This window comes from Gasterosteus aculeatus, chromosome 7 (genome assembly GCF_964276395.1).
Source record: "Gasterosteus aculeatus chromosome 7, fGasAcu3.hap1.1, whole genome shotgun sequence".
Lineage (NCBI taxonomy): Eukaryota > Metazoa > Chordata > Actinopteri > Perciformes > Gasterosteidae > Gasterosteus > Gasterosteus aculeatus.
In genome coordinates this window covers 7,663,162-7,686,481 of record NC_135694.1, presented here as the reverse complement: position 1 = coordinate 7,686,481, position 23,320 = coordinate 7,663,162, and the positions used below count along the sequence as shown (strand labels likewise).

Here is a 23,320-nt window from a genome sequence, read left to right as displayed (position 1 = left end):
ACTATTCAGAGGTGAATGCAGAAAAACCTGACATATGTTGAAAGAATATTTCAGCTGGCAGTCGACCAAATTGGTGAGATCTGGGTTCCTTTTTGGTATGTGACTCCCACACGCTGCTATTAGTGGAGCTCTGTCCCACAGAGGGGACCCGTCTGCGTCAACCAGGAAGAAGCTGGAAACGGCTCATGCCTTCACACGCTGACAGAGGCCCCGCCATGCTAATTGCTCAATTCCTCCTGGATGCTTGGCCACCAAGATTAGGGAATGAGGGCATAGCTAAGGTCAAATTCAAATCTGCAGCAGATTTCTAGAACAATTCCATGGCTCTTTGAGAGCTGTGCCGATAGAAATGACCCCACACTGCAATGTTTCCCTCAACCGCGGAAATTCAAGTTTATATTTTCATAAGGCAACATTGTAAAGTGCATATAAGCAGTATACATTCATCTGGTTCTAATTGTATAATGAGGAGCATATTCAGGGCATGGCTCACAGCAAATAGTTCCTACCTTCAGCACACATTTTGAATATATATGTATGAGAGAGTAAAGCTCCTGTTATCACTTCTTTAGCTAACATACTGAGCAACTAAAGAAAACGCCCAACCAACAACACTTTGTTCCTCATGCCACCTCTATCACAACTATAACGATTTGGGGAAATAAAGTAGACATTGCACATCATGTGTGTGTCAAGGGTTTCAGGAAATGAGTCACATCAGGTGTAAGTATCGGTTCACATTCCTTTTGTTCAATAGTGTGAGGTTTTAATATCCAGATGGAGCGTCTGTGATAAATGTATTTACACAGCAGACAGCCGACACTCACACCACGGCAGCTGTTACAGTAGTACATCAAAAAAAGATGAATCAGCTGGGGGAAAATACAACATTTTTTTCATGGACAAACTATTAAACTGAATGAGTTTTTCCTGTTAGTCAGATTAACCCTGTGCTGTGTGATTTCCATGAACATGTTCAGATGGAGTATTGGAAAGGTGTAAGAGAAGACAAAGATTATTTCAGGTAGATAGCTGCCCCTCCGTCCGTTCCATGGCACCTAAAGTTTGAGCGAGCAAGTAATGCAAATACATCCCCACGCAGCCTTTTTGCAGCTGTGCCCTATGCGCTTGCTCTTTTCGTGACCATTTTAACTCTTGTAGCTTCATATTCACACACCAGGTGCAGACGCACGCGCTTTTTCCCGGGGAAGAGAAAGGAAAAAAAAAAAAAAAGCAAATGTCACGCCTCCCCTTGCCGCTCTGTGGTGTCTGGTAAAAGTCAGTGCCTTTAAGCTCAGATTTGGCAGTGTAGCCAACTGAGACTCCACGGAGCAGGAAAGGCCCCCGAGGGGCTGGCATTTGGGAGCCAGCTCAGGGAAGGGAGCACCGTCTCAACGGGGTGCTTTAGCAGATAAAAAGCAAATAAAGTATAAATATACAGGTGACGGACTCACAGAGTGCAGGATCAGCCAGAAACAGTCCCCCGCATGAGGTCAACATACACATGAAAGAGCTGCCGGCCAAACTGCGATATGATGCGAGGCACCCTGCTGGGACGCAAGGAGAAGCTGTTATGAACTCGTAGTAACCGGGATGGAAATCTCTCTTCTCATTACGTCTCTGAAAAGCAGTGGATTTTTATCAGAATTGATCTTTCTGAAGCCTCAGGTTTTAGGCCTTCTAACAGACAACAATGCAGCCATCTGGATATGGAGAGGAGAAATCAGAATGCTGTGCATAAGTGATGCAAGCGCTGCCTTTTGTTTGGCAGCTCTGATTACCAAGGTTACCAGGCAATACCGAACAGCAGTAGCTGTCACAGCAGGATAAGCTCCATATGATTTATGATTTGTGCGCTAGCCATCTTAAAACATTTCTGCCTCGCTCTTTGGGCAATCTTAGCTCATGTGATTAAGACTGAAAGGATTGACTTGATGCAATTATTTACCAAACAACATCTGCTATCAACGTGTTTCTTGTAGTATTTCTTTTTCTGCCCGGTCTTTCTTTTGCCTTTTGTGTTTCATGTTTACACCATCCCTCTTCAAAGGGCAGAAGGCACTTTTTAAGTCAGTGGGGTGTTCTGCTGATATCTGCATGTGTGGACCTGCAGCTCCCCACGGCTCCATAGCAGCCTGGATAATTGGATTCAAAGGGACCCGAAGCACGTTTCCACAGAAGGCTTTGTTGTTGTACCACAAAAGTTGTGTAAAGTAAAAAGATCATTTTAGACACACAAAAGCTTTCTTGCCACGGCCTCAGTGTTCCATCATTAGACGGTGACAGCTTATTTGATGCTGATCTGCAGAGAGGTAACAGTCTTTGGCTTACTTGGCATTCCAGTGGCAGGTCCAATCAGACCCCGGGGGTCTGCGCTGCAGCCGGCATCAGCAGTCAGCAGTGATGAGCCCCTGATGACTGGAGAGGCTGAGCCCTTCAGGCTCGGCGCAATCTCCCAAATCACAGTCATCAAACTCCTCCGTCTTAAGGTCACCGCGGAGCCAAAATGCACGCACTTCCAGGTCCGGCCATTCGTTTTCTGCAGACTTCTGTGTTGTTTTTTCCCTCTTGAAGTGCTGATGCTGCAAGGAGCGCTGCCTTTCTCTCTGGGTAGTTGCTATGGAGAGGTGTATTCCAATGAGACAAATCATCAAGCTAAAGGAGACACTTGGATTATGTTGATTTTTTTTTTTTTTTTTTCCCAAGCCGTGACTCGACTCGATGTGCCATATGCCACATCTTTACCCGATCTGAACTAAGTTAAACACAAAGGGATGATGGCGTTTGAACACATGCATGTTTCAAATGGTGTTACACATTCTGGTGAATGTTCTGTAATCCAAATGTCTCCTTCCCCCTCTTTCTGTTCTACGGCGTTTCCTTTCAGGCTGAAGAGGAGGAGGAGGATGACCAGCCTCTGAGCCTGTCCTGGCCCGATTCCAACCGCAAGCGCCTCACCTACCTCTTAATCATCCCCATCGTCCTCCCCCTGTGGATAACGCTGCCTGACGTCAGGAAGACGGTGTGTATGAGAGTTGTCCTTGTCCGTAACATATCACACAAGAATAGCATCAGATATGGATCGATAAGTGTGGATTTCATATTGGGGTTAATATTGCTTTCTTCACTAATCTCACTCTTTACTCCTCTTGCACACCAGGCATCAAAGAAATTCTTCCCAATCACCTTCTTGGGTGCGATCACCTGGATTGCAATCTTCTCCTACCTGATGGTGTGGTGGGCTCACCAGGTACGCAGTTCCCCAAATAAAGCCGTAGAAATGACGTTGCAAAAATGAAGCGTGTTTTAAGTGATCACGACAGCAGTCGCAGAACATTGTAATAACACAAGTACAGTCGTTGTCAAAATACACAAAGGCAAGATGCGGTTGTCTTTTCTCTCCAGATTCCATCCATGACATTTAAATATGAAACCATATTTTATAATCAACCCACTCCTTGATAATCTCATCTGTTTCATTCGAAACAAAGAGATTGTCAGAGCTGGAGTTGTGTCACCTCCATCAGCTCCCCAGCATCACAAGGACATTAAAAATAGCTAGAACAAAAGATTAGGTTTTATTTATCCCAAAGCTTAGTTTCCTCTTTTTTTCTTCCTTTTTTTTCCAGGTTGGACAGACCATTGGGATTACAGAGGAGATTATGGGCCTGACTATATTAGCAGCTGGAACCTCCATCCCTGACCTCATCACCAGTGTTATTGTGGCACGCAAGGGACTGGGCGACATGGCTGTCTCCAGCTCCGTGGGCTCCAACATCTTCGACATTACCGTTGGGTATGCCATCCGAGCATGTGCACGGTCGCACTGCGTCCCTATTATTTAGGATTCCACAAAATTGAGCGAGAACTCCGAAGCCTCTCACAATTTACGTGACACAGTTTGTGTTTGTTGGATGAATCAGTATTTTTCTCTCCAGGCGTTTTGTTGATCTTCACATTTTTCTTTTCATGTCGACTTTACACATTTAAAAGATATTTCCTTTTTTTAGTAAAATAACGCAAGGTGTTGAGGCACGTACTATATGCATATGTATTATTTTTAAGGTAAATAAACAAAGGTATAGCCACACCTACGCATGCTGCTGCTTACATCGCTGCAGCAAGGTTAAAGTGGAAAACCGTGTCAGCAAAACAACGTTTCCCTGCTGCTCCTGCCAAGTTCCACTTGATTTTGTTAAGTCTGAGTCAAAGCCTTATTGTTGTCATATTTTGCCGCGCTGTATTATCTGTGTGCACATATGTCATGCTCTGCCGAGTGTGAGCAGCTTCCACATTGAGAGGAAAAAAAACAAGTCTTGACAGCAAGAAGAAAAACATCCTCCCAAACCTGCTTCTTCTTATTCTTGTCTTCTAATATTGAAGGCCTCCATTTTAACCAGTATATCATTGGAAACTTGTGCAAATTATGTATGGAAGACAAGTCATTGCCGGGTTTAATTCCATGAAGCACATTTTCTAAATGACTGTAGCATGTGTTTGTGTGTATTTGCAGACTGCCGTTCCCCTGGCTCATGTGGTCCTTTATCAACGGCCTGCAACCAGTGGAAGTCAGCTCCAACGGCCTCTTCTGTGCAATCGTGCTCCTCTTCATCATGCTCCTCTTCGTCATCATCTCCATTGCCGCCTGCAAGTGGCGCATGAGCAAACTGCTCGGCTTCATCATGTTCATGCTGTATTTCGTCTTCCTGGTGGTCAGCGTCATGCTGGAAGACAAGGTCATCACCTGTCCCGTGTCCATTTGAGGACCTCGGAGGACCTGCTTCCTCCCCCCGCCCCCTCGTCACCACCACAACAACCACGACCACCACCAACAACACGACCATCCGTAATATCCGCCATCGCTTTTACCTGACCCTTGTGATCCTTTACCCCAGGAACAAAAGAAGAAAAAGGAGGTCCGGAGAAGGGAATAATGTAAAAGATGTATGAAATCTACTGATATTTTCAGCTAGCGAGGATGATGGGGAGGGGATGAACCAACGAGGGCACAAGACTTTGGCTTGGCTGGTTTAGCGTAGGCCTAACTCGAGTGAATTTATATTTATTATTATTATTATTGAATTGGAACGGCGAAGGGGGGGGTGGGGGGGGGTATGGGTGTCCTAACCAAATATTGAAGCATTATGCATGCCATTTAGTGTCACAGGATCCGCTGGAATCAAGGCCGCCCCTGCGAGGTTGAGGAGAATGACCTCCTGTGAACTTAGGGGTGAAGAACAAGGGATGCGCAGTGTGGAACTCCTCTTGTTGTGAATGCAGTGGCCGAGCTGGAATTGTGGGCATATTTGAACTCACATTTTGCAACGGACTAAGAAGCTATCGCCAAGCGTGAACAGGAGATTGTGGATGAGTAAATTGCCGACTGTGTGGGTGAAAGGTGTTTCCTGTGTGACGGAGTTGAGCGAAAAGACTCCCGAGTGGGCTTTGCGCCCGAGCAGCGAGGGATGAAACACTCCCGCTGGGCAGACAAACTTCTCCGTTGTCATTTCTTATTTGCAAATTCATCATGTTCTCAGCCTGAATGACGAGTTTAAGCCCCCCTCCCCTCTTCCCCGCCCCCCTCCGCCGGATGTCATCCTTTGCGCTGAATGTTTTTCCAGAGGATTCTTTTTTTTTTTCATTTTCATGAAATGTAAGAAGTAGCATTAGTACTGTAGCAGTATTAGGTAATGTAGAGGCATCTCCACGGTTCTTTCCTCCTTCGTTCTTCTGTCGCTGAACACACGTTCTGGTTGTGCAGAACTTCTCATGCTTCACACGCACCACCTGACAAAGGCAAGAAAAAAAAAGGCCTAATTTGAAGTTTAGCCTCATAATATATGCTAGCCTTCAATATCTTTCACTGGTTGAAAAAAAAAAAAAAAGGCATGAGTACTTTCGGCTCCTTAACGTTCCGTAACAAAGTCAATGTCAAAATAATACATTTGAAAAAAAAAGAACTTAACAGTGTTTAAGTGTAATGGTTGATTTAGATTAGTCAATGTGTAGTGCTTTGTTCACAGTAGAACTGGGCTCAACTCACCGGCTAGTCAAACTCCTGAGGTAGTAGTTTCAAGGAGTCAACTGCATGTAAAAATAGACACTCTGAGGTGAATAATACCAACCAACATTTAAGAAGTTGTATACCAAAATGTATACTTTTTTCAAACCTGTTTCATAACTCCTTAAAGCAAACCAGTGCTCAGTATCTATGTAGAAAGTGTCGACATGTATGGTCAATGATATCTCTCGAACTTGTGCAATTTATTTTCTAATCAAAGGTGCTTTTGTGTGCATGTATGCAATCTGCATTTGAAGTCATCACACAATGACCATTCCCTATATGTATCTATGAATATAGATTATACCACCAGTATTTGCAAAAAAGAAGAAGAAAAAGAACACAATGTGTGTTTTGTACTGAAAATATAAATCATAATCACAATCTCTCCTTAAGCTACATAGAATGTGGAAATCACAAATTTAACAGCAATATACGGTGTGTCGTTGAGAACCGCAACACCTCCCCTCCCCACCCATGCGTCTGTCCCCCGCTGCCCTCCCTGTCCGACGTTCTCCAACTCCGCACGAGGAGAAGGCGGGCGACCGCTTCTCCCAAAACTCCCCCCATCCTGTTAGAGCTGGCCAGAAACACCCGCTTTACCTCAACACAGCCTCTGTACAGCAGCGTAGTAACTGTAAAATAAGGTATATAGACTCTCTGGACGTGTGAGGAAAAATGCATGCGAGGAATTTGGGCTGGTTACCCACTGACTGTACAGCTGAGCTTAGACCAACTATATATGTCCACTTGTATGCATCCACTCAGAAAGAAACACCAAGTACGTATTGGTTATACTTTGTAAATATGCATTTCTGTTTTTGCAAGAACAAAATGGTTCACACGTGTATTATATTTATTTTCTCTTTCTTTTTTGTAACAATGGATGGAAAAGGTCAAGGATATGCTGCTGGAGGCCCTAAAGTACCTTAGTATTATTGAGCAAAAATACAACTGGAAAGCATTTATTTATTTTTTGACTACTTAACATCTCATTAGCACGAGCACATTTTACACTAAACATTAAATTAAATGCCCTATTGCTTCCTCGAGTTCAACCACAGTTATTTACTGTCAAAGGACAATGCAACAGAAAACTAGATCCAAACTCACGTGAAACCGCTAAATATTTCAGGCCTTCTCCTGCGCACATCTGCCGTTAAACGTCTTGCCTCAGATCCCCCACGCTCACACATGGTCGCACCTCATCAGTGGCTCCTACTCGCCGCCGCTCGTGCCGAGAGTTAGATGGTAAGACGGACGGCAACTTAAGTGGTACCTTAAAGCCAAACGTTTGTCTGTCGCTGCTTCATTTCAACTGGAGAGACTTAAGGGTGGTGCCATCTCGTCCGACTCGCAGTAAGAAAGCTCTTAACTCCACATTTGTTTTTGCTTCAACAGATCTGAGGTCATTTTTCTTACCACCACGGTCACATACTATAAGTTTCTCTTCCAATGCGAAAACCACCGCTGTGAAGACACAACGTTTTTTTTTTCTTTCTCCGGTATTTCAGACCATGAAAGGAGGAAGGAAAAAACTAAAGGAAAAAACAAAAGGCAAATCAGTTTAGCGTGTTCGCTTGGCTTTGATTTTAATTTACCAGGGTAAGCGACAGTGAAAGTTGACCTCCCAATGAACATTCTTGCACTGTAAATGTTTTCATTTTCTTGGTGTTAATGTAAGATTTATTTAAGGTGTACATATATACAGATACAAATTAACCATATAATCTATATGTGTAAAAGAAACATGTCTCTTTATGTAAAAACACAAAGTATATAATAAAACAAATAAAGATTATTCAAATATGCAACTATGTCTTCACTGGATGTCCAGTCAGTAGTGCTTTATTTTAACCCCTCGACTTTATAATAATAAGTGGTGAACTGAACATGTCAAGAAAACATGGTTTACAACACACAATCACACAATAGTGAGTCAGCAATATATATATATATATATATATATATATATATATATATATATATATTGGGCTGGGTTGGAATATTGGGTTATAATTGCATATGTATTAACATTTCTTTTGCTAGCAATTGATATTTATACAGCGGACGGACATATTTAGCTTTTCTGGTTATAGATTCACTTTTCCCATTGGAGATATTAAAATACAAGACCCTCATTAGTCTTCTGAAGGTGCAGGTCAGAGAGGAACTCACGTGGTACAGATAAAGAAAGCAACTATAGGCAGTGTCTCCCCTTTCTGAACTGTCTCAACATAACATGTACATCTGGTTATATGGGAAAGAATTGGCATATGTGAGTTAAAGGTACAGACGGGGGCAGTCTGGTTGCGCTGTGACCCATCACAGTACATTATTATTTTTAGTTAAGTGCTTATATTATTTTGGATTTAGTAGTCAATTTAACAGAACCGTGGCAGTGGCTGGTTAGTGCATCCCCGGCGCAGAAAAGTGGTGAAGTTGCTGTAGAGACAACATACACCAAGTGTTCCACTGCTGCAAAGTACAGATAGTTTGCACCGATGATGATAAATAGGCTTAAGCAGGTGGGAACTTGTCTGCAAATTCCCAAACCATAGCTTATGAACAGCTTTTTTGCCTTCATCTTGCCATGCGGCACGTTTATTTTATTTATATTCTGTGTCTTTTTTTATTTTAAGAATACATGTGTTACAAACTTAAAACCCAGGTTTTGAAATAGGTGGGTATTAAGGAGGCAGTGGGGACCAATGATAGTTGGTACAGAGCCACATTACAGGGACGGGATTGGTGTTTTGGGGAGCTAGAAACAGATGACAGAATATAAATTCTGAAAATCATATCTCTGCCTTTGCTGCATTCGTGCATTCTTTTTAAAATCTTTATTGACTGAATCCCTTTGGTGTTAAATATTTGAAGAACTCCTTTTCACGCAGTGTTTAACAGTTGAGGGCATTGTTCTGCTTGCCAATAATGACCAAGAATACATGCACATTAACCGAAACGATTTATTCATATTGAACATAGACATGCATACACATGAAGAGAATTTGTATTGTCCTTCAAAAGTCACGCAAAAAAAGTCTTGAGATGCACACATGGACCACGCGGTCATGCAAAGGCAGTGGCCTCAATGACGATGTCAAATAGCAATCAGCAGGTCTGAAAAAAATGACCTTTTTACAAGGACAATGATCTGCATTTCTTCTCATGTGGCGCCTTCCTGCTTGTGTGAAGACTAGTTGTGGAAAGGGGCGCCCTCCTGTGATCAAAATCCAGACTCTTCAATGTTTTAACACAAATGATGTAATCGCCACTTCCAGATTCCTTCCCGGTTGCCCACATACCTGAACGTTTGTTCTACTGAATTGCCTATCTTCCTTCTTTCCTTAGAATTGTGTCACTTGCTTGTTCAAGTTTGATATTCGCTGTTTTCGCCCAAAAGTTGCTTGGAAACATGAGTCATGCTTTTGTAACTCTTTTTAAAACAGACCGATTCAGAAGAACCCTTTTAACTTTAACTGCCAACACCTTATTTATTTTTAACAGAAGCAGCCTTGATGTATTCCAGTTGTAAAACTCCAACGTACAGTGGTATAATACACAAAGACCTCAACCCCGGGTCCGTAGACGTCCGGCAATCAAACCAGGGTTCATCTGTTATATTCAGTGACAAAGGGCCACTTTCACAATGTCGTTCTACAAACAAACAAAAATACGCTCTATATGCCCTTTCTGGGAGGCCAACTTTAGGCACAAGGTCACTCAAGGGAAGCCCTAATTAAAGCCCCCCAAGGGGCAAAATGAAAAGGGTACGTCCAAAGCTACAAGGGAAAGTGTCACGTGGTTGAGACTACGTGGAGTTTGAAGAGACACGCACGGGATTCCTGGAGGCACGGTTAATGAGAGGTTGAAGGTGGTGGCGTGTCATAGCAAGAGTGTGCTGTTTGCGGTAACAACTCAAGGGAAACCTGAAAATTGCTGTTGCTGTTGACTCAACAAGGACACGGCTTCGTAGCGTGACCTGTTTTGATTTTCATATGTGGATATAACCATTTACACTGTCATTCCCAACTTAACACTGCCAAGATTGTGTTTCACTCTGAGAGACAATGCTAGTTAGCCTAGATTGCTAACAAATAAAGATGCTTTTTTAACACGTTCATTTGATTGCTTGATCCCGAGATGCTCCTTTAACACTCATCGGTGTCTTCATCCTACTGGCTGTCTTTCTTTATGCAAACTCTCCAACCATCTCTAATCTTTCCCGAGAGGTGTGTTTCATTCATACAGGCATTCCTGGATGTTTGCTTTTCCTCAGAAACCTGTTAAGGGACGAGCCAAATCAAGTCAGCCCTGAGGTAATTCACACACTATACAATTAAACCGCAAATTATCCCTATATTATCAACTCTTGCTGAGAGGCACGAAGAACTTCTCATGCAAGTCTAAAGAAGTCACGATTTTGTTAAGTGTTAGTTCATGTTAATGTCCAATGGACCGTAGAAAACGTATGAATTACGTTTGTGATCAATAACCGTTGTAAATTAAACCATATTCCCTTATGAAAAATGTAATGACCGGTCAGATTATTATATTAACAATGTAGTTGTTATTATTATTGTTATATAACTACAACAATAATTGTGTGTCTCCCTTAATGTGTTGTAATTTACTATTTGTTCTAATGCTGATTATCAATTTATTCTTCAAATCTTATCCGCTTCTTGTCTTATTTAAACTCATATTTTCATAAATCGATCGTATAAACATTTGTGGGTTCCAGAGTACTATTTCCCCTTAAGACTTAAATATGGATCTTTGTTTACTTGTATTGTTTGAATGCCGTCTCCGGTGTCACGGTAACAGTTTACTTTTCTTTCTCATTCCTCTACTTTTGGTTTCAGAAGGTGTTGCAAAACACATAAAATCCCAGACAATATTGTTTTGGCTATTTTTGGTTTAACTTTTAGTTACCAATGACCCAGTCATTTTATACTTCTCACAATCTGTTTACATGGCCCCCAGAATGCCACTAAACTGTGCAGTACCCACATAGTGGCTGTATTACTGTAAATACAAAATACATATCTTTGGTGGGATGAGTTGGGAACAGTTCAGGTGAAATTAGGAGGAAGGGATTCCATTTCAGAGAAACACATGAACTCAAGGAGGGACTTGATTTCACCACGATGTCCGTGTTGTTTTATGACATCATGCAGCTCCAACATTTGGGTACTGAAGAATAAGAATATAGTGTAATGCAATAGATGTTAAATTAAATTCCTTCTAATTTACGTATATGATGCATTAGGTTGAGAGCAAAAGATTCCTTTTACATTCGTAAGTCAACGGCAGTGCTGGCAGAGTTTGTGAGGATTTCCCCTCCTCCAGCGCACATCTTAAAACACAGGCCAACTTGCTTTGTTAGTAATTCGCCAGCAGTTAATAAACTCCACATGCTCCACGTTGGCAAAGTAAGTAGCACCAGGGGCGGCTTGTTCGTCGACTCAGCTTTACTATCGGCCAGACTTTGCTCCGTGACTTCATCTGGTCCCTCTTGCATTGGACTCCTCTAAAAAGAAAACATGTCTCAGAGGAGTGAGGCTGCAGTCCACATCCTCACAGTCACTAAATCCTATCACAATCTTGTCAGAGGCAGACGGAGAGAATTGTTTCCAAATATTTCCAGACACCGGCGAGTCATCACCAAAAGTGCCCTGTTTGGCTGTTTTTAGGGGATTCATGCGGGAAATTATTTGTTCTGAATTAGAAAAAGCAGGGCGGTTTCTGGGACGATCTGAATTGTAAATGCCGCTCGTGATTCGGCTTGACAATTGTTCTAAGAGAGGATTTTGGATTTTTGAAACATAGAGAAAATTGTAACTGACATTTATTTCCATACATTTTAAACTGAATCAGAAACAGTGAAATAAGGACAAATAAAGAGAAAGTAAAGCAGTCTCTCAAAAACTTTCCCAGGTGACTGAAAAACTGCTGTTACATAGTCTCACCAAGTGTGTGCGTTTATCATTAAAAGTTGATCAGTTGTATGTCAAGTTGGATCGCTACTGTTATTCGACTTTGGGTGTCGTGTAAATTGCTCTTTTGGTACCATTTCAAATGAGATACATCACATTAATGCCACTATCTGTTTCACCAGAGTGCCAGTTAAAATTCTTATCGTCTAGAATTTCTTTTTACAGCTCAGTAACCATGAGAAACAAATGCTGACTGTACGCCATGCCTGGTTGTGTAATTAAAGGTATTTGCTCTGTGGGTGTTGACAGGTGTGGCCGTTGTCAACACCTTCGGAAGTGAGTCACTTGCAACGTCAACTTAAGGATTGTCTAATTGTTTGAATAGGGAATTATTGCTCATATTCGTGCACTCAAAGTCCCCACGGCAATTTAATATGTGGATTTAAAGATTAGATCAAACCGTCTAATCGGTGACCAGGAATGACTTTTCCCTCAGAGTTTCCTTGGTTTGCAATTTTGAGCACCCGAGGAAAAATAAGTTTACAGATCCTTTACTTCAGTAAAAGATATTTACAATATGAGGACACAGGTAGAAGTCCTGCTCTCAAAATAGAATTTAAGGACAGAAGTGTGGCAGTAAAATGCACTTAATGTGGAGTTAGTTTTATTTAAATTCTAATCCCAGTTGTTCCCAAACTAAGGTTGGCAACATCCAAAGGGAACAAAAACTTTTGGCAAGAGGGTCACAAGCCAAAAAGGTCTAGATCCAAGTTTGATTAACTAAACTTTTCATGACTGTAAAATCTGCCTTTAAGCTGCCTGTAAACATGCTGTAAACTGTTGGAAACGTCAATTCTGCAACATCAAAACTAATGTTGCTAAAGAAGTCTCTCACAAAATGATGATTCCTGTCGTAGATAGCCGTCCCTTTCTGGTCTAGACAGACTTTGAATGATTCAGTGTGATTCACTAATGAAAGGGATTCTGCAGTCATGATTTATTTTCTGTGTGGATAACCAGGTTTCTGGTATAAAAAAAACAAAAAAAAAAAACAAGGGTCTGTTCCTCAGCAGCAATAAACGTTCACATGCACACTCACAGCCATGTGGTTCAGTATTGGGACACTTCCACCGGGGCCAGGGAATGAATTCCATTAGTATTAGTTTTAAAGGATTGATGGACTTTAACATAGTCACAGGAAATGAAATCACTCTGCCGAACAAAGAGCTTAGAGCTGTCATTTTCAAGTAATTCCCTGGTTGGTGTCATAAAACCCCAAAACACAAAAAATGTTGCCATCCAGAAAAATAACTTACCACAGAACAAATATACTATTACAGGACAGGAAGACCTATGGACTTCATCCATTTATTCTGTGCATAAATATGTGCAGTGTTAAAGGTATTTTGAAAAATAAAATACTACTTTCTAATGTATATAGAGATTTAAACCGTAGTTCCTCCATGCAATCATTTAAATGAACTGTGGTAGCATTACGTGGCCGATAGTGACGTATACAGCAGCCTGTCGACTATTTCTATTTAAAGTTGCACACGTTTTACCGTGGAATTACTTGGGGACTTTCGCAAGATCCATCAATGCCCCCCCCCCTCGTCTTTCCAAATGACGCCAAATAGGTGCATCGCCGAACTCTCCAAACACACCTACCGCACTGTGAAACTCCCACAGAGGACGGACTTCCACACACTACGAACACAAGAGGATCTCTTGCACCCTCGACCCACTTTCACTCCGCTGACGCGCGATGGCGGGGCGAACGGGTCCGAGGAAGCGACCGTGTGTGACGCGCCGCATCAGGTAGGAAGGAGTGAGCATGAACTCTGCAGGCTGCAGGGCAACTTGCCTTCATGCCCCCCCTGAATCATGAGGGAGTTTGATTGATTGTGCACCGATCGCCGTTTACTTGGGAGTTATTCGGAGATGGTATGTGACATGCACAAATCTGTTGGATCCACGCGGCTCTCTTTGGTTCACTGCTCCCGTCTGCTTCCAAACCATGGGTCCAGGAAGGAAGGCAAGATGTTGGCATAGCTGTTAAATTGAAATCCCTGCTATATCAACATATTGCCATTTTTCTCTCCCCCTTTGCAGCTAATTGATGGAAATATCTCTACCTGGTCACATTGAGAAAATGTCTATTCATCTTCATCTACACTTGAATAGGGGCCACTTTGAATCCTGTTCACGTTGGATGCATGTAAAGGTCAGCAATTCTGTTGGTTACAACAATGTCTTTTAAGTAATCTCCCTCTATGTGAGGATGTAAGCATGGTTTTGTGTCGCTTTGGCTATGGGCTGATGGGCAGGATTACAATACAGTTGGGCTCATTACAAAATGTTAACAGAAAGTAAGTAGATCCTCTTTCATGTGGTTTGGCACTAATTTAATATTAGAAAATGTCAAGTGAATTTCAGTGCATGGGATTTATTTTCATTATAAATTGTTCCAAAGAAACTAACTGACAAAAGGATTATGTTTTCAGATGAAATGCAAAACAGTAAATGGAACTGTAATACAATCTTTTTGCAAGGATGAGAACGTTTAAAATACCAGAAGAAAATCAGTGGTGGATAGTGACTGCATTTAGTACTGGTACTTTACTTACTATTTTTATGTCTTGCTATATTTCTCTACTGAGAAAAATGTATTTCCAAAAACATTTTACTTTTGTACATTTTAAACATATGATGTATTATTATGGCTTTAACATGCTGCACACATATCATTTATGTTAATCCAGTTACAATTGGATTAAAATAACGTAGCACCCTAAATGGATTTCATTTTTCGTGTCATTACTTTTAAATACATTTGGTCAAGAAACATATGAACTTGTATTGTTACATATACTTTTACCTAAAAAATGTATATTCCACCGCCGTACCTTGCACACTGCGACCTGTACCCTGCACTCTGTAAAGCCATATAATGGTGCATAATTATTGATTGCCATACTATCAACCATGTTAATGATGCAATGTTTTTCATCTAAAACATTTCATTATATGGAAAAGGCATGCCTTTCTGAACGCATGGCAATATAAAGCGTTGTATATTTACGTGGTAGCAATGAAATACTATGTGAATTGATTAATAAAACATAACTGTCAAAATGTGAGCTGATTCATGTGTGAATTTCTGTTTTTGTCTTTCAGAAGACAATACGGAATAATGTAAAATACGTTTTATGCATGATTTTTATGATCTATCTCTTTACTAAAAAAAATTGATGATTTACTTTAAAATATTTCAAATTAATTGTAATCAAAACGGTAAATAAAACGAACTGACTGTCTCGTCCTGTATAGCATGATTATTATGAAAACATATAAGGTCACGTGAACAGCTTTTTTTTTTGTTTCCCAAAATTGTTTTCATGAATCATGGTGAACAGAATGAATCAGTGCTTGTAAATTATTAAACCCCCCTTGGAAGGACCATCACCCAGTCTCATGTAAAACAGACATGCATGCAGTGGTGACTAAAGTTGCACTGATTTACATCCTTCAAAGGTGAATCGCACCCCGGCAGGTGTTAAGGCGGAAGTGGACACGTCACGGGACGCGTCACCAAGCTGCTTGCTAGCTAGCTAGCTCCAGAAGATGGCGCTGACGCCCAAACGGTCGTAAAACCCTAAAGAAGAAGAAGAAGAAGAAGAAGCAACTTCTTCCTCCCGTCGCTACACACGCCTTGTTGACGTTGTGTTACTGGGAGAGTCTCACAGGAAAGCTGTGAGGTAAGACGCGTTAACGTGCACGGTCCGCTACCAGAGATGCGCCAATGAATGCGCTCCTCGCGCCTAACTGCTAGCTTAGCATTTGCTAGCAGCTTGGCGTGCATTGCTAAGAGGTGGCCTAAGAGGTAGCCTGATGGACCCGGGGGCAAAGTGTCACCATGCTAACAGCCAATGTTGTTTTAGGTTTTTTTACAACTCGTGTTACTTAATACGCTACACAAATATACTGGTGGGTATTTGATTTCTGTTGAAGGTCTACAGAGAAACCTTGAGTTAGTAAGCGAGGGTGACTTTAAGGAAACATGCGGCGTGATGACGTAACTTCACGTCTCCATGACTGTGTAAAAGTCTCTTTTATATGACCTGCAATTGATTGGTTACACATGTTCCCTAAGCGCCGTAGGAGACATTGTACAACTGTTTTTCATTGGCTAATTCCTGTGACCAGATCTAGTTTCCCCTTTATCATAAATCTAGTGAGTTGGTCTTTCTGTGACTAATAAAATCACATTGTGCACAATACGACTCATTTTTTTCAGTTTTGCTCTTTGGATCAGAAAACTAGATCCTCGAGGTTGATCAAAAAGTGTTGGAGACAAAAACTGTATTGGAGACTATATACTTTATACTTATACAAACAACGTAAGCATTCTCATGAGGGTATTTTAAATTTGTTGAAGAATTATCAACACAGTAAACCCTCATTTGGAAATGTAATGCTTACAAGTAAACCTGCTGTCAGGCATTTTGGCTTGACAATTTTCTTCTTATATGCCAAAAGCATAATGTAAAACTTTACCAAATGGATATATTAGAGATTTTATTATATTATCCTGTGTTTCTCCTGCATATTACAGTTCCACATTTAAGTACAACTAATATTGTGCCTGGCAGTAGACCGTTAATGTTGACGTGAAGCCGTTTCTTTCACAGAGATGAACAGCGAAAACTTCAGCCTGGGTGAGAAGATCGTGTCCACCTCGTACATTCGACAGGGCAGCCAGGCGCGCCGCGGCCATGAGCAGCTCATCAGACATCTACTGGAGCAGGTGCGGTCTACAGCTGCGCTCGTGTTTCCTCGAGTCACTGCGGATTCACCCAATTTGCGTGTTGCGTGTGTTTGCAGGGGAAGTGTCCAGAGGACGGCTGGACTGAGAGCACCATCGAGCTCTTCCTGAATGAGCTGGCCGTGATGGACAGCAATAACTTCCTCGGCAACTGCGGCGTGGGAGAGCGGGAGGGCCGGGTGGCGTCCAGCCTCGTGGCGAGACGACATTACAGGTTCAAGTTTGACAATCAGTCCCTCAACGTCTGACTCTTTGTGTAGGAGTTTACATTTTATAGAAGGAACCCATGGATGCGGCCAATGAGGAATTGTGAATAATGAATGAAAATAAGAAATCTTAAATCGAGGCCAAATCAAGGCATCTCACTAGCTTACCAGCCAATGTAAACACTGGTACTGATTTACCTAAAAAAGTAAACAAGCCAACTGGTGACCAGTGAAGTGCCGTATTTGGATGCCTCAATTTAAGAACGTTGTTTCGAGTCTTCGGTTGTTACAGCTGGCTGTTTTATGCAGGTTGATCCATGGCATAGGTCGGTCAGGTGACATCGCTGCTATTCAGCCCAAAGCTGCAGGATCCAGTCTGCTAAACAAGCTGACCAATTCCGTGGTGTTGGACATCTTAAAGCTCACCGGTGTGTACATTTTGACATTCTAACTGAAGGAGATTTCATATTTGTTTTTGTTTTTCAGCCACCAAAACATTTAAATGTGTTTTTTAATCAGGCGCTTCCATTAAAAAGAATAGAGGGTAAATAGAAAACTATAAAAACATGCTTTGTTTCTTCCGCCCGCAGGTGTCCGGAGTGCGGCGAGCTGCTTTGTAGTTCCCATGGCAACAGGAATGAGCTTGACTCTGTGCTTCCTGACTCTGCGCCATCGAAGGCCCAAAGCCCGTTACATCATTTGGCCTCGCATCGACCAGAAGTCCTGCTTCAAAGCCATGATCACAGCAGGTGACGCTGACGTCAATATCCGATGTCCCTTCACTCCTCCACCCGCTTCAGACTGCATTAGTGTTGGAAACATGGCAGCGGATGGCCATTGTGCAGAGTTATTTCTGAATGCCACGTAAAGTGATATGTGCTAATTATCCCCCCCGTATGCCAGGCAAAATTGGGCTTCTTGCTCTTAGACATACACACACGCAGTAACACCTTAGGGGGGGGTCTCTGGCTCATTTCTGACTGTTTCAACAGGCTTTGAACCGGTGGTGGTGGAGAACGTTCTTGAGGGCGATGAGTTGCGGACGGACGTGGAAGCGGTTGAACGCAAGATCGAAGAACTCGGAGCCGAGAACGTCTTGTGTATTCATTCGACAACATCCTGCTTTGCCCCGCGTGTCCCCGACAGGTAATGCTCGCTTTAACTGACCCTTTTATTACGTTGTAGACGTCACAGTAGTCGATTTATAAATACAAGTCATTCATTATCTTGTCTTCTAGGCTTGAGGAACTGGCTGCTCTGTGTGCCAAACATAATATTCCCCACATAGTTAACAATGCATACGGAGTCCAGTCGTCCAAATGCATGCACCTTATACAGCAGGTTAGTATCCTCAATACATCTCTCATTTGTGTATTTCATCATGTACTTTAGTCATTTCTGGCACATACGGTGGTTGCTTAGTATTTTCCCTGGTGGTCTTTGAACAGGGGTCTCGTGTGGGAAGAATCGACGCCTTTGTGCAAAGCTTGGACAAGAACTTCATGGTTCCAGTAGGTGGCGCCATTATCGCGGGTTTTGATGAGTCCTTCGTACAGGAGATAAGCAAGATGTACCCAGGTGAGTAGCAGCAGTACTATGGCCGAGCTATACAAGTGACATTGTGGAGGTTATTGATTCGAATACTAGATAAGTGGCTCTGTATTTAATACTTTTAGAAGAATGTTAGTGACGGAACCCAGTGCAGCAGCGTTTTCACAGGTCAATGGAGCTCTAAGACACAAAGCAATATGTCATATTAGGCTCAGGTTAAGCTGACCACAGGATAAATATAGAGTGACACCAGAACTATATTTCAAAGAACGTGTCAACTCAACTGAAAAGCTCAGCACCTCCTCTTTGGCGGCTTTTGACATTCAGTGAAACAAATGGGATCGATAACCACCCCTCGGCGTGCGTATTCAGTTTCATTTTAGATGTTCAGAGAAGGACTCAGTGAGACAAAGCTGTCACCTGGTGTTGCCACAGAGACATGCATGTGACGCTTCACCTTGACGGCGCCTGGTGCTTCTTTTCTTGGTGAATGTCAGGACCGAATGTGTGTGCTTCTAGTTATGTTTGTTTGTGCACACATTGCGGCGTAACCAAGCCACTCGTCGGGCTCTTGTGTCCAGGTCGAGCGTCCGCTTCACCTTCTCTGGACGTCCTCATTACCCTTCTCACTCTGGGAGCCAACGGCTACAAGAAACTCCTCTCGGAGCGAAAGGTGAGCAGATGAACAGGTCACCTTATCGTGCAATATATAGTTTGTGCCTCAGGTGGGGTGTGAAGGCTGCAGGATGCTTCCAGGTGATAGAAACACCATGGATGGGTATAAAAGCACTGCGGCAATGTCAGTCCTGGTATTTTTATATGCATGCTGTGTCAACAGCTTTCCCCTGAAGACCGAATAGGACAGCTTACATAAGTTGTATTAAATTGCAGTGGATCACATGCTCTGACTGGCCGCATGCAGGTGTGGGTGGCCCGTGTGTGAGTCTGTGTGGAGCCCTCTCCCTCCATTCTGACCGAGGACTGAGACTTCCAACTGCTCAGCGAGCAATGAGCGCTGGGTAGGGAGGATCATGCTATAGGATGATGAAAGGGATCCAGAAGCTTCAGAAAACATCCACCTCCTTGGTTCAAAGCAGACTCGCTCACATGCAGCAGCTCCCTCTTCAAATGGAAAGCACTGCAGCACTGTCACGCCTCGACAGCGGCTGTGTCATAAATCCACAGTATGGACTGTGAACCGGACTGAGTTTGTTTCTGCCAACGCTCTGATTTCTGGAAGATACAGAAACACATTATTTGTCTTTAATGTTCAAAAAGTGGAAGGGGAGATTTTTCAGATAGAATCCCAGATGGATTCTATCATGTTTTTTGACACGCACCCTAGTGCAACCCCTCAAGAGTACATTAGGTAATTACAAACTTCTGCTACACTTGGCATACTTAAAGGGGCGGCATTCAATACCCAAATATGATCTGCATGAAACCACATCTGTTGCAAAAGTATACATCTAGGACATACCTCCGGCCTCTCGCAGGATCCGGACCTATCAGGGCTCTATTGATTTCTCTGGGTCCACATGATGCATTATTGATGTACAGGACCAGTTTTCCATGGTGTCTGCAGAACTGAGTGATTTCCTCACATCGCCGACACAGGGTCAAAAGCTTTAAATAATTCAGACATCGCATCTGTTGGGATTCATTTACAGCCTCATGTAACCATTTATTAAAAAAAAAAAATCTTTTAAGAGCTGGCAGACGATGTGTGTCTTCTTAGTCAAAAACACACACACTTATTGTGTGCAGAGTCGTGGCGGTGCACTATCTCCGCCACTTGCACCCCTCCTCTCCAAAGATTGTCAAGTCCCCCTTTGTTACAAGAGAACAAGAGACACTTGGAGACACTTTACAACACTGAAAGGCGGCTTGTGTTCGAGTCTTGTGAAAATATTTTCCTCCTTGGTGTTTTCAAATATAGACGGTATGAGTCAGCAGAGAAGACAGGAGACGCAGACACACACAAACACGCACACTGTTCCAGAGAGCCGATCTTAGAGTGGTCAGCGCCTCGCTATACGGAACCCGGGCCAGCAACAAAAACCCAGCTGTTTTATTTGTGGAGCACATTTCTGGCCTGTGCTGATGGCATCTGTGTCCATTTCCCGTTTTCATTCTGCGTCATCCTATTTTAATCGACGTTTAAGTCTCAGGATTAAATCATGCGTTGCTCTTCCCAGAGGTGGATGTGTGATGTGGTTGAAGGTCCTGGCCACACCGGGTGATGAAGAGGAAGTGGAAACATTGCTTACATTGGAGCTTGGAGGGAAACGCACACAGTCGGGCATATGCAGAGATGGGAACGGGGGGGGGGGGTTGGATGTGGACCGGTCTGCTTGTGGGTAGAAATGCTTTGATTAGCAGAAAAGAAAGGTTGCTTCTGCTGCTAAAATAAGCGTGTGAAAGGAGCACTGTGCTACTATTTATAGTTGTTTCTCGTGGCCTCCGGCTTCCCCTGGTTCTGGTCTTAAGTTAGCTTCTCTGTGTCTGCATGTCCTGCAGGAGATTTATTTGTTCCTGTCCCAGGAGCTGAAGAGTCTAGCCTTGGCACACGGGGAGAGATTGCTTCACACCCCACATAACCCCATTTCTCTGGGTAAGCTCAGTTCACTGGCTTGTGTGTGTGTGTGTGTGTGTGTGTGTGTGTGTGTGTGTGTGTGTGTGTGTGTGTGTGTGTGTGTGTGTGTGTGTGTGTGTGTGTGTGTGTGTGTGTGTGTGTGTGTGTGTGTGTGTGTGTGTGTGTGTGTGTGTGTGTGTGTGTGTGTGTGAGTGATTCATTCATTGGGTGTGGCTCCTCTCTCTTCCAGCCATGTCTCTGGACGGTCTGCAGGCCGAGAGCGACAAGGCGGTGACTCAGCTGGGCTCCATGTTGTTCACCCGCCAAGTGTCAGGAGCCAGGTATGAAAACTTTTAAAAGGGCTTCGCCACACCCAGCGATGGGGTTTGTCTGCGTCGTCGGAAAATGCGTATATGAGCTATGCGTTGCCAAGCAAGATGGCCAGTGGGCGTGAGCAATCAGCCAGATGGATCTGCTGTATCTGGCAGGGTGGTGGTGGTGGGGGGGAAGCTACTTTAGACGATTACACTGCCCCATCCTATCAGGACCGCCTCGCAATTTAACAGCTTATTTCCGCCTCGAGCCACAGAGCGGTGTTGTCTCCACGGGGACGGCGGCACAGACGGTCCCAGCCGTGTTCTCACTCCCTCTGGTAGTGCTTCTCCCAAGCAGGAGGGACAGGGGTCTTTTCTTTTTGTCCTTCTCTTTTTTTTTTTTCTGCTTCGTGGCTGATGAAACGAACCAATGTGCCTTTCTTTCTTTTTCCATTTTCCCCTTCAACGGGTTTATGAACAAGCAAGGGAGCCCATCTAAATATTTTAAATATCCCAAATGAATCATTTATTTGGGTCAATATGCCGTAGTTGTTTTGTGTTCAGTTTCTGTTTTAATGCACATTCATTTTCTGGTATCTTTTGCTGTGAGTGAGAGGCAGTTATTCAACATAACCTTTCGACATTTAATTGCAATGCTTCTCTCTACCATGAAGGTCGCTGATATCAGCGGTCTCTAACAGCCCGACAGAAATTCTTTTCTCATTTAAGTGATTTTAAACTGCCGACTGTGGCGCCGGGCCTACAAACCAAAGCGTCGTACGTCTTGCTTGAAATATCTGCTTATGAAACACTTTACGGTTGCAGTTGGTTGAGAATTTAATAATCGTTTATGGTTTTGTTAAAAAAAATAGTTTCATAGATCTTGGCTAATTAGACAAGTTTGTTTGCTAATGTTTTGTAAATCTCTTATTAGATATCTTCATTGCTATTCTGGAATAATCAGTATTTTACCCTGTTGTCCCTGTTTTTCTCCATTGTTTTTTTGTTTTTTCAAGGGTAATACCGCTGGGTAAAGAGCAGACCATAAATGGACACCGGTTCCTGGGCTTTATGTCCCACTCTGAGGCTTACCCCTGTCCCTACCTTAACGCTGCCTCCGCTGTCGGCATCACCCGGGAGGACGTGACGCTGTGCATCAAGAGGCTCGACAAGTGCCTCAAGGCCCTGAAGAAAGAGGGAAATGCCACGAAAGGCAGTTCCCCGGGAGACCCCTCGAGCCAGGGGGACGCAACCGGGGAGTGACTGACAGATCTGAAATGAGAACCCTTATGTGATTTCTTCTTCTGGGCCCTCTGCTGCCTCTTCTTCCATTGGTGCCCTGGTTTGAGCCGCGTGCGTCTGCTAATGGCTCTCGCTGATGGATCATCAATCCGGACATTGTAATAAGGTCAAAGCCTCCAGCTCAGCGTGCAACAGCTGGCGCCGGTGTTTATTACAAACCCAAATGACAAACGCTGATGTCACTGATTAATTCTCTGCTCAGTAAAGGTGCGTCAGTAGATAATGGAAGGACAAGCGCTGTATTACGAGCGCTTGGTGGGAACATGTAGTTCACCGCTGATCCAAAGTGTCTGCAAAGACTTGCTGCTCAACTAAATTGTGTATTTTGGACTCAAAATAGAATATGGATAAACTATGTAAAAATGGCCTCTACTTCGGGTGTGTGTTTGTTTCTTAGTTAAACCTTTTTTTTGTCTGCACAGTGCAGTAATACGCTCAAATATACTAGAAAGTAGCCAGTTTAAAAAAACAATGCTGGAATGTAAGTATGATTCCCTCGCCCGTGTTGGGCAGAGAGTTCACGTGATGTTCTGTTTTGAGAACA

The 23,320-nt window shown here is 43.0% G+C and overlaps 3 protein-coding genes across 12 annotated transcripts in view; 2 read left to right on the top strand and 1 right to left on the bottom strand.

Annotated features, from left to right (window-relative positions):
- LOC120821494 (sodium/potassium/calcium exchanger 2) overlaps window positions 1-7,875 on the top strand; it is a 38,706-nt gene extending 30,831 nt beyond the window's left edge. For all 8 annotated transcript variants that reach the window (XM_040180075.2, XM_040180074.2, XM_078106354.1 and 5 more), the window contains 4 exons: window positions 2,888-3,022; window positions 3,161-3,250; window positions 3,630-3,796; window positions 4,514-7,875. In XM_040180075.2, the coding sequence (XP_040036009.1) occupies window positions 2,888-3,022; window positions 3,161-3,250; window positions 3,630-3,796; window positions 4,514-4,763 (642 nt within the window). In that variant the 3' untranslated portion in view covers window positions 4,764-7,875. The remainder of the gene's footprint in view (window positions 1-2,887; window positions 3,023-3,160; window positions 3,251-3,629; window positions 3,797-4,513) is intronic.
- Window positions 1-23,320, bottom strand: part of rpl34 (ribosomal protein L34) — a 277,780-nt gene that overhangs the window by 39,999 nt on the left and 214,461 nt on the right. The window lies entirely within an intron of this gene.
- sepsecs (Sep (O-phosphoserine) tRNA:Sec (selenocysteine) tRNA synthase) lies at window positions 15,417-23,148 on the top strand. Of its 2 annotated transcripts, none has more exons than XM_040181317.2 (12): window positions 15,417-15,761; window positions 16,695-16,810; window positions 16,888-17,042; window positions 17,344-17,462; window positions 17,625-17,783; window positions 18,027-18,180; window positions 18,273-18,375; window positions 18,483-18,612; window positions 19,167-19,258; window positions 21,106-21,199; window positions 21,411-21,501; window positions 22,491-23,148. In XM_040181317.2, exons 2-12 carry the CDS (start codon window positions 16,697-16,699, stop codon window positions 22,735-22,737), a joined length of 1,458 nt encoding a protein of 485 aa, XP_040037251.2. In that variant the 5' UTR covers window positions 15,417-15,761; window positions 16,695-16,696; the 3' UTR covers window positions 22,738-23,148. The 2 variants fall into 2 exon arrangements, with proteins under 2 accessions (XP_040037251.2, XP_040037252.2); XM_040181318.2 differs by having other exon boundaries at window positions 15,707-15,990.

Bases quoted from the DNA above. Each gene is read 5' to 3' on its own strand.
- sepsecs (XM_040181317.2), top strand. From the start codon at position 16,697: ATGAACAGCGAAAACTTCAGCCTGGGTGAGAAGATCGTGTCCACCTCG. The intron at 16,811-16,887 runs GTGCGGTCTACA...GTGTGTTTGCAG, and splicing joins TCAGACATCTACTGGAGCAG to GGGAAGTGTCCAGAGGACGG. The intron at 19,259-21,105 runs GTGAGCAGATGA...CATGTCCTGCAG, and splicing joins AACTCCTCTCGGAGCGAAAG to GAGATTTATTTGTTCCTGTC.